Here is an 11,118-nt window from a genome sequence, read left to right as displayed (position 1 = left end):
TGGAAGGCTCTGATTGGTCAGGTGTGGGTCATGTGCCCAGCCCTGAACCACTCCCTAAGTATCCAGGAGTTTGGAAGGCTCTGATTGGTCAGGTGTGGGTCATGTGCCTAGCCCTGCAGCTGGGGTTCGGTCAGGTCCTGGAAATCCACGAACTGAGAAAGGGGAATGTTACGGTCTTGCAAGAGGCTCGTCAGAGTACTGCTGGAGGAGAGTGTTAACACAGTGACCATCCCCTAGATGCCAAGGTTAGGTGGCTTATCCCAGTACCACACAGGGGCACAGCTGAGCCTTGAACCTCCAGCTGGCTGATTTCAAAGGCCTTGCCATTTTTGCTACTCAGGGCATCGACCCTCAGCTCCAGCTACACATTAGAGTCAGCCCAGGAAATGAGCTGAAACAAATACCGAGACCTGGCCAAAGAACTGAGACGCCTTGGGCGCAGGGCGTGGGCATCAGTATTTCTCAAAAGCTCCCTGGGTGATTGTACTGTGCAGCCAAAGTCCAGAGCCAGTGGGTGAGGACTACCCTTCTCCTCCTCCAGTACACGCTGCAGGGCACTACTCAGTGCTACCAGTGTGGCCGCTGCCAGCAAAGGAGGGCTCAGAACCCAGATGATGAGAAGGTGCCTGGGAGACCTGGAAGGTGACCCTGTCAAACTGAGTCACCGATCCGGCCTTGCAGCTGAGGCAGGCTGTCTCCGGGTGGAAGGCAGGGCTTCCCATTCGAAGCTGGGCAGGCATGCTGCCTCCCTTCTCTCACCTTGGGCATCCCCGGCTGCAACATGTAAATTACTTTAGCAATTGCCTAGTTGGCAACGCGCACTTCAGGAGAGTGAGAAATATCGTGGCCCAGAGCGCATGGTGCTCTTCCCTCCCACTTGCTGTGGCAGCCTGGCCAGCTTTGCTATGAAAACACCTGGCAGCCAGGCATCTCCCGGGGCTCCAGGCCACCAGAGCTTCCTGTCCTTCTTCTAAGACAAGAGGAAAAATTCAAAACAGAGCCACCAAGGGCCCTGCTTCTCCCCGAGGTTAGACACAGACAACAGAAAGAAGCCGCAGCTCCCCTGGCCACCTCTACCACTGATCCGGTGGGTTCGTCCATCTCTTCCTCACCCATCCTTCCTCCTCACCTGTTTCTCTGTAACTGCTTAGAACCACTGCTATGTCAGGAAGGGAACCAACCCGCTGCTTCATGTGCCAGGCACTGTCTCTACAGTGAAGGAAGCTGAGGCTCCCAGAGGCTCCGTGACTTGCCCAAGGTGACATGGGAGCAAGTTCCTGGCACCGAGTCCCGAATCCTCAGCGTTCCTGAAGCACGGTCCTTGTTCTTTGTCCAGAGTGACACCTGCAGTTCCTGAACATTCCATGGATCTGCTCCTTTCCCCCTCTCCGCGCCCATTACTTAGAACTACATCTTGCTTCATCCCCTGTACATGATCACCGTTAGGGCCCGCCTGTCTTTGTGACACGATCCAGAAACCAAGAGCCTGCAACGAGTGGCCCTCTCGGAGCCTCTGCCCAAGTCCCACGTCACCTTTCCAACAGACCGCTTTACCACTTCACTCTGGTTTTCAGCAAGATCTTTTATTTACCTCCTGCTCCCCAACCGCATCACGTGAGCACAGGTAGCCAGGGACCTGTGTGGGCTGCTGGCTTTGTAAACGTAGAGCAGTCAATACGTATAGAAATCATGCACCTCAGTGATTCTTTAACAAGAAACTTAGCAAGTAAAAAGACTTCAGGTGTGTTTGACATTTCTGCCCTTTCCTGCATTCTAATCGCTGAAAAATATCTGTAGAAATTGTACTCAAATGTAGACACGGTTTCTTTGCACACTTGCTAGTAACTACCTAGTGCGTTTCAGACCGTGTTTACTTCTGACGGTTGTTCCTCCCAGAAGCTGCTGGTTTCCGTTCGGAAAGAAACACTGGACCCAGACATGGGACGAGCAGTATGTTCCATACCGCTCCAAGGCTTTATAAACCTGACTCTGCCGTAATACGTTATTCAAAAAAGGCATCTCTAGTGTGGCTGGAGGAGACTCCTTCACACATCGGCTAACGGGGGGCTGTTTCTAGACTTCGTGCCTCAAACTGGCCACGTCCTTCACAGGAGACCCAGGGCCATGACCGTGGGTCCTTTGGGTGTGTAGGTCCCCCCAGTGTCCTCACGTGCACACACTGGCTTAGGTGGCCCTCAGTTCACCCTTGTGCACTGACAGAGACAGAGGGCCGACTCTGCCATGATCTCTGAGCCCAGCTGAACACTTATGTACAGACAATAAATGGAAAATCATAGGCAACAGAACTCCAAAGCAAAACAGACACCTTGGGCGGATCTACGATTCCAGTTTGGCCAGAGAAAGGCTTTTCCAGAACGTCACTGGATGAGTGAGGTCTTATCCCACCTCGGCGCCCATCAGCCAGCCTGGTGGTCTGAACGCTCATTACCGTGGACTCCAAACAGCTCAAACGGGGAATTCTCCAGGCCCGGTTTGGCAGCAGGGCTTCTGTAGGCAGTGAGGTAATCAAATCACATGTTCAGCTGCTGACCCGAGGGAGCCCCAGCTTGGCTCTCGAAGACACCAGCCTCAGCTCTGTCGGAAAGCAGCGTCTACAGAGAAGCCTCCAGTGCCATCAGGGACCTGACTGGGTTCAGGGTGAGGTGAGCAATGGTGAGTCTGCCCCTCCCTGACTGGGCCACCCTGCCGAGGAAGCCAGCCGGGGACGGCTGCGGATGCGGACCGCGGGCTCCCCCGACCCGGGCGGCTGAGGCCCAGGGTGACCGTGACAGCAGCAGAGGCCACGTCCTCCAGCTCTCTGATCTGCAGTGTTTTGTTTTGTTTTTGTTTTTTTCTCTTAAGATGACAAGAAGATTTATGTTATTACATCCAGACAAGTAACCATTTGGCGACCCTATTTCAGAGCACTGATGAAACCAAGTAGCAGCGTGACACAGACGACAGGGACATCGAGCCTCTGGTCACAGAGCAAAGTAATGCGCTTTTAGGCAGAAAGGAACCGCAGAAGCAAATGATTGGAAGGGGAAAAAAATCTAAGGAAATACAAGCTGAAAATTTCCCATTTTCAATAACCGAAGGAAAGAGGGACCCAACACGATCTAAAAAACAAAACCCAAATGAGAGCATTCTGTCGAGGCAGGTTTCTGAGCATGGAATTGGAACAGGGGCAGGGGCCGGGCCGCACCCGTCTGCCCGGGCGGACCGCGGCCACTCTTGGCGACTGCAGCACGACCAACGTTCTCATCGTCCCGGGGCAAAGATGAAATCCAGGGCCTGCCGTTCGGCCGCTGCGACGTTGGGATGCCACAGATCCACCATGAAAACCACCCGTGGGCCGTCCTCCGCCGAACCTGGGGGAGGGCGGCGAGAGAGGAGAGGTTCAAACCGCCCGGAGCCAGGACCCGGGCAGAGCCAGACCCACGCAGTCGGCTTTCGGGCAGGGACCCCTGCTGACCCCGGCACAGACCGCAAGCTCTCCTCCTCTCTGACCAACAACATTATCAGAAGGCCCCAGAAGGTTCTGAGCAGAGTGCACGGAAGGAAACGGGCAGAGGGAGGGAAGGGGGAAAACGTGGTGGGTGGAACGCGCAGGGTTTTTAGGGCGGGGAGGTTATTCCGTGCGATCCTGTCCTGGTGGACACGTGACATCACACGTTCATCCAGACCCACAGAGTGTACAACAGCAAGAGTGAACCTTCATGTCAACTACGGACCTGAGTTAAAACTGGCGCGTCCATTGTAACCAACATACCCCACTATTACCAGCTGCTAACAGAAGGGGAAATTTATGGGGGGCCACGTCAGGGAGCACACTCTGTACTTCCTGCTCAGTTTTTCTGGAAACCAAAAACTGTTCTAAAAAGAAAGTTTAAATATACATGTAAATATATATATTTATATTTTTAAAGGCAGCCACGGGGCACGCAGACACTCACCCTCATGGAACGCGGCATGCAGGAAAGAATCGTCGAAGAGGAGGCAGCGGCCCTCTGCCCAGCACTGGGGCTCCCCGCCCACCACCAGCTCACAGCCACTCGGAGTCTTCAGACCTGGGGGCAAAGCAGAGAAAAGAAAATGAAGGCAGGCAGGGCCAGGGACGCCGGAAGTCCAAAGTCGGGAGTGGCAAGCTGTGGAGGGAGCTCTCAACCTCCGAAGCCCCGACCCTGCGCCCCACCCCTCGGGAGCCCCGCCTGGTGGGTGGGTGGAGGCAGTCCGTTAGGACAGATGCAGGCCGGGCACCTGCATCCTCACTGTGCTCCCTGGAGAAACTCATTCCTCTGGTGGCTTAATCTGTTCTGGGCCAGGGACTACTCTGATTAAAGCACGGACCAAGGTTTGCGCTTCATGTGTGAGACTCCTGAAGCCCAGTCGTGGGACCCCGGAAACCGAGGGAGGCCAGGCTCAGAACCCTGCCTGCCCAATAGGCAAAGGCTGCTTCAATTGAGATTAAAGACTCGGAGACTCACACAGTGCCCTCCTCTTTAGGGTCCAATGTTTAAATCCACTGTGAGGCCTGAGGATGGCATGTTCACAGTCCAAGTTTCCCCAGCCTCATTCTGGGAAAATGGTGACACCCCTAAAGAAACGCCTGAGCTTTCAGAGGAAACGGACTGCCACCCTCGTAGGGAGCCATATGTTTAAAATGCAGGTGGTGGGGCTTCCCTGGTGGCGCAGTGGTTGAGAGTCCGCCTGCTGATGCAGGGGACACGGGTTCGTGCCCCGGTCTGGGAGGATCCCACATGCCGTGGAGCGGCTGGGCCCATGAGCCATGGCCGCTGAGCCTGCGCGTCCGGAGCCTGTGCTCCGCAACGGGAGAGGCCACAACAGCGAGAGGCCCGCATACCGCAAAAAACAAAACAAAACAAAACGAAATAAAATGCAGGTGGGGGACCCGAGCTCGGGTACATAACCCCGGAAAGGGGGGTCTTCTTCAAACGCTGCCGTGCATGCACTTTCACACCCCCATTTCCAACTCAAGGGTCTGAAGGAACGCTTAGCCCCTGGCACTACCTGGTCTGTGAATGAAGGCACTGGCACAGCCACCTGACTGACTCAGAGGAGGCCGGGTAGGCCCTGACCCGGGAGGAAGTGGGCCCTGCAAGAGGGCCTGGGATCATGGTGTTGTCTGTCTGTCTTCAGTGACCCACCCTGACAATCACGACCCTGGGCCAGTCAGCATCCCCGCTCTGATTTAATGTCCCTACGACACACATGAAACAGCGTACTCTCTAACAGCCTGAGGATTTAACACACCCTCTGAACCAGAAATAGATGGCTCCAGGAAGCACATATGGAGTAAGAATTCAAACAGAGGCCACGTGGAGTAGTGGGCAGGAGAGAGGACTTCAGGTCAGACGACCACCCTTACGTGCTGGGTGACTCTGAGCAAGTCACTCAACCTCTCTGAGCTACAGCCTCCTCATCTGTAAAGAGAGGCCATGAGCACACTTGCCTTCCAGGCTGTGTGACCGCTGTCCTTGCTACCAATCACTGAAGACTTACTGTGAGCAGGTTTGTGTTAAATAATCACTTTACAGACATCACTTCACACACTTTCCAGATGGAGCAACTGAGCTTTAGAGAAGTTAAGTGACCTGCTGGAAGTCGCTATTTAGTCCTGTGGGAACTGAGATTTGAACCTAAATCTGTCTGGCTCCATGGAACAGGCTCTTACAACACTGGACAGTAGGATATAAATGCTAGTTGTTACATGGGGTAGCAGTGAGGCTAAGTGGTTGTCAACTTCCCTGTAGTTAATATGTTTCAACTATCAATAGTACATTTCACTGAATCAGCTGACACCATCCCTTCTGCCTCTGGAACCAGGATCTCCCACTACTGTTAACAACTCCTGGGGGAGGTTAGGGCTGTAAAGGAGCTCCGCCTGCCGCTCACTGGCCTGGATGGAGAGAGCCCCACACGCCACATCTTTCCATGCATGCCCTCACCGCTTGGTTCAGTGGAGAAGGCCTTTAGGGATAGGTGGTTCTCTGCAGCGACGGAACACCCCAGGATTCCAAAAAGAAGCTCCCCTTTGTCTGGGCCATGAAATGATTCATCACCACCCCCCATGGTACAACAGAAAAACGGCCCGGCTTGCCGGCTTCCCAGACCCTGCTCACTCGCCTCCGCCTCCCTTCACCGTGCCCCAGCCTTCCAGCGGCCCACCATCCCCGCCTACTGCCATAAACCAGCCTGGCTGGCAGATATGATCAACACTCGCCCAAACAGAGCATTCGGACGGCTCCTGGGGACAGACAGGCCCCACGCATGGCCTCAGCCAGTCCCATATCCCCAGGCCCCCTCTGGCTTAGGGCTCACTGCTTTGTCCCCGATGCCCATGGACAGAGGCGCAAGACGGGTGGAGAAAGGGTTCTGTCCCCCGCTTCAGGAGGCTGGCAGCTGGCACTCAGGGTGGGCAAGGCAGACAGGAGCTGACCAGCTTGCATCACCCAGCCGGATGGCCGAGAAATCCAACAATATACTCACGAAAGGAAAATGAGAGCCTAATGGGCTTTTGTAGCGAGAATCTGGATCCGCTCACACATTTTCATCTACCCTTCCCTGAGGGTCTGCCACTGGACCGGCATCTGCCTCCTGCCTAACAGCTGCCTGATTAGTTTCAGAGGTTGTTCCCTGGAGGTTTGTGACAGTGGGTGGGGACCTCGCAGCCCCGTACACGATGCTGGGTGACGGCTGGGCCGCATGGAGTGAGTGCTGCGCGATGCCACCTCTAGCGGAAGCTCGGAGCAGGCTCGGCAAACGTGTGCCATCCGGAGGCGCTGACGGCTGAAGAGCGGTGGCTGGGACGACGTCCCCAGTCCCCACTCAAGACAGAAGGCGGAAAGGGAGGCTGCAGGGCACTTCAAGGACACAGTTCTGGAACCGCAGGTGCCTCCCCACGCCTGCCAGGTAACCGGCGGAGGTGTGGCCGTTGGCATGTACCAGGCCCTTCCTGCCTCTGACCTCATTCTCCGGACACCGCCTGTGTCAACACACGAGGTCACGTGAGTCTCACACCCCTCTCTTTCCTTCCTGGGTGGAAGGATAGAGGAGAGGAGGAAACGGAGCAAACCCAGCCCTGGCACTCACCCTTGCCATGGGGACAGCCCACGGTAGTGGGACGCCTTCCAACACAGCCTGCTGTCCAGGGTGACACGGATGACCCAGTTTTTCTGGTGGCAAGTGACTCTCTGGGCCGGGAGGGGAATGACGGGTCATAAAGAGGCCCACGTGGGCACATGTTACACACACACACACACACACACACGTACACTGCACACATACACAACAGGCATGAACACCCAGGAAGCAGGTCCACCAGCCCTTCCTACTCAATACAGCTGCCCGGAATTCTACCACATCCACTTCAAATGCCCCTCCTTACACGTCCTCCTGAAGCTTGTAAAAAACTTACAAGGGAAACCTTTAAAAAGAACAGCATGGCTCCCCGACGCCCACAGCCTGGCAGGGAGGCCCCCTGCGGTTTGCTCCCACTGAGCTGGTCAAGCTCAGCCCCACCAGCGGGCTCCCCAGCTAGCCCAGATACGGCGCCCCAGCCCCAGGGGAAGGCTCCTGCTTTGCTCCACCCCGGCGGTCCCAGCGGTCCTGCAGGGTCAGACCCCCTTCCCGGAGCAGCCCACAGGCAGCCCCTGTGTCCCCTGAGCTCAGTGTGCACCCTGGTGCCTCACACAGAGATTTTATTACAATAATCATCACTAAGACGATCATCTCGCTTCTTAGATCAACCAGAGCCCCCTTTAACTGACTGCCCTCTACCTGCCAAGCACTTCACACACAGGACATACTTCTAATCTTCTAAACAGTCCTCCAGGTAGGTGTCACGCCCATTTCAGAGAGGAGAAATTGGAGGCTCAGTTTCAGAGCCTGCCCAGGGTCACCCGGCAAACGGGGCTAAGCCGGGATCTGAGTCCAGGTATGTTTGCTTCCAGAGTCTGTGCATTTTCCACTGTTTCCTGGGGGCAGGGACTATGTCTTATGGGTCATTTTTCACACTGCCCAACACAGTGTTTGATCATAAAAGCTACTAGCTACCCTTTATCGAATGCCGTCGCATGCCAGGCGCCGTGTCAAGTAGCCGTGGCAAATATGACTTTATTGAAACCTCTCAACATTTCTGTAAGTACTATCTCCTCATTTTACAGATGTGGAAACTGAGGCCCAGAGAGATGTGGTTATTTCCCAAAGTCTCACAGCCAGCCACGAAGCCAGGCCACTCCCTCCAGAGCCCCTACCCTGTCCTGCTTTTACTCTTGAAATACTCAAAACGATGTCAATTGCCCGAATCTAGTTCCTTTTGTTTTTTTAAAGCAGTGAAGCCCTCTGTCCAGTCCCCACAGAGAGAGCGGGAGAAGCAGAGGGCTCTGGGCGAAGAGGGGCTGGAGGGCCCAGGGCAGCGGGCTCAGGTCCCCCAGGCAGCCCCGAGGCTCCCCTGCGGACCACGGTTATGAACCCCCTTCTCCAGCCTACACTGGGGCTCCTCCGCGCGCCTCTCCTCCCTCCAACACAAAGCCGGGCGGGCACACTGCGAGCTTCCAAAGCGGGACCTTGCTCAGGCTCTCGGCAGCTCCTCTAGTCTGGGATGCTAACCAGAGGTGCCACTGCCCTGGTAACCAATATGTTATCATGACTCACTAGGAAGCAGGCATTCTGGAGAACTAACATCCCGCTTCACCGAGTGGTTTTTGAGCCTGCTTTTATCAAGTACTCACCACCAGGCTCTGCTTGAACAAATGCTTCACGACGTGCGTTACCACACCAGAGCCTCAACATAACTCTGTAAAAGATGATCTTTTTATAATACCTGCACTTCCCAAATGAGGAAACTGAGGCCCAGAGAGGTGGACTGACTTGCCCAAAGTAACACAGCCAGCTCATGGTGGGGTGAGGACGCAAACACAGGCAATCTGATTCCAGACCCTGTTCTCAAAACCACTGCTACACACACTACGCGTATTACCAACCTCCCTCGAAGCCAAATAAAATCAACTTCACACAAAGCGTCCCTTCGTCCTTGGTGATTTGGAAGGCACTTGAGTATCTTTCAGCCTCCTGAATCACCCCAATAGCCTTTGGCTCTAGAACTACTCTGTCCGATACAGTAGCCAACTGTCATATTTTAAAATTTCGATTCAAGTAAAAATTGAGCTCCTTAGTTGCACTGGCCACATTTCAGGCACTCAAGTTACATGCAGCTGGTGGTTCCTGCACTGGACAGCGTAGATGGAGACCATTCCCATCTCGGCAGACAATTCCTTTGGACGGAGTTGCTGTCACAAATTAGGTTTACACTGACCACGCGTTTCTTTTTTGACTCAATTCTCTGCTGCCAACACTGTTTACATGTGACCCATCAATTTTTGATCAGAGTACAGTGAAGCATGTGAAAAAGCACAATCCTGGCTACTGACTACAATTCGTGGTGTCTGGACTCCCGTCCGGCAGACGGGCTGGGATGTATTTATTAGAACAGCACGTGCCAGGACGCCCTGTCCCCACCACATACCTAAATGGCATCGGATGCGGATGTTGGTGGGTCCGTAGTGCTCCGTTATCACGGTGCCGGGGCTCAGCACGGAGATGCATGCATTCCCAAAAACATTGTTCCCAATACAGGTCCGAAGGCTTCCAAGCAAGCGGTACGTCCGTGGGCACTTCCTACAGTTCCGGGGGACGCAGACCCCCTGATTAACCAAGTAAAAGGTGACCCACTCCCCACTGGGGGTGCTGTTCATTTTCCAGCCCTGTGGGAGGCTGCAGTTCGAAAAAGCTTTGTACAGGGCCTCAAACTCGCACAGGATGGTCTGGAAGTTGCGCTCCAGCAGCTCCACGTCATGCTTCTGTGCGTCCCGGGCGAAGTAGGGCGAGGTGGGGAGGTCGGGCAGGAAGAAGACCTCGGGCTTCTGGATGGAGGGCCGGCTGTTGAGGTAGCGGCCCTGCTCGCGGATGCCCTTGTGGATGCGGCCCATGCCGGACCAGGAGTAGCGCTTGGCGTACTCCTGCAGGTTGTGGTAGAGCTTCTGGTTGAGACCCTCACTGTGACTGCAGCGCACGCACTCGGGGGACTGGCAGTACACGAACCCGTTCTGCAGCCCCGTGGTGTCAGGGCCCTGCATCAGGGCGTTGACCGAGACGTAGGGCCGGGGCTGCTCCCTGCCCACGTGGTAACAGTACCACACGAACAGGACCAGCAGGCAGGCCACGGTGACCGCGGCTGTGGTGTCGCAGTCCCGCACAGACTGGATGCCGGTGGCGATGCAGTCCCTCAGGCCGTCCAGCGACCAGCTCCAGGCCACCAGCCACTCAAGCGACATTTTGGGAGAGCTGTTGGGGATCCAAAGTGAGGTCAGCTGGTCAGTCCTCGGGGGTCCCGAGGGCATGCATACCATGCAGGTCAGCGTAGGGGGTGAGGGGCGGCTGGGGCAGGCGGAGGCATGGCTGCCACGGTTCCTCAGGTCCTGCCAAGGGCGGCACGGACAGGCATCTGTGCCCAGCCCCCCGCTCCCGGCAAAAGTCACTGCGGGTGGGGGCAAAGGAGCGGCTTTAGGTCACGTTGGCAAGTGGGGCTGGTCACCGTGAAATGACTTTTTTAGGCAGTCCAAACCTGAGATGAAAAAAATAATAATAAACCGCATAAATTTTTACACCTGGAAAAGTCCTCAAGTGAAACGCAAAGCCCCAGCTCGTTTTGTCAGGTCTCTGTTGGAAGGGGACACGCTTCTCAATCCTGTACCTTCTCCCTCCATTTTATCACCACCCGCTTTCCCAAAAGGCCAATAGTGTTTAATCTGCATCAAGTACTGTTTGATCATTACAGTAGTCCCATCTGTTTTGTGTCATCCTTAGGAGGTGCTGTGATCCCCATTTTATGGATGAGGAAACTGAGGCTCAGAGAGGTCCTATAACTCACCCCAGTTCATGCAGCCGGGGCAGGGACACAGAGCCCATCTCACTTCAAAGCAGTATCTATCCATTTTGCTATGCTCTTGCATGGTAGGTATGTAATAAATGCTTATTCTCCTTAAATCTCTGTACTTTTTATTAAAGAGAAATCTGGATTCAAAAGCATCTTACAAA

The 11,118-nt window shown here is 54.9% G+C and overlaps 1 protein-coding gene across 1 annotated transcript; it reads right to left on the bottom strand.

The window, feature by feature from the left end:
* Positions 1 to 3,261: 3,261 nt before the first annotated feature.
* ASPHD2 (aspartate beta-hydroxylase domain containing 2) lies at positions 3,262 to 10,430 on the bottom strand (the record flags this gene model as incomplete). The annotated part of the gene is made up of 3 exons (XM_079717675.1): positions 3,262 to 3,371; positions 3,957 to 4,070; positions 9,548 to 10,430. 3 exons carry the CDS (start codon positions 10,428 to 10,430, stop codon positions 3,262 to 3,264), a joined length of 1,107 nt encoding a protein of 368 aa, XP_079573801.1.
* Positions 10,431 to 11,118: the final 688 nt, after the last annotated feature.

The sequence above is a fragment of the Hyperoodon ampullatus genome (genome assembly GCF_949752795.1).
Source record: "Hyperoodon ampullatus genome assembly, chromosome: 13".
Lineage (NCBI taxonomy): Eukaryota > Metazoa > Chordata > Mammalia > Artiodactyla > Ziphiidae > Hyperoodon > Hyperoodon ampullatus.
Note: the sequence above shows the minus strand (reverse complement) of the source record. Positions and strands in the feature narration are given on the sequence as shown.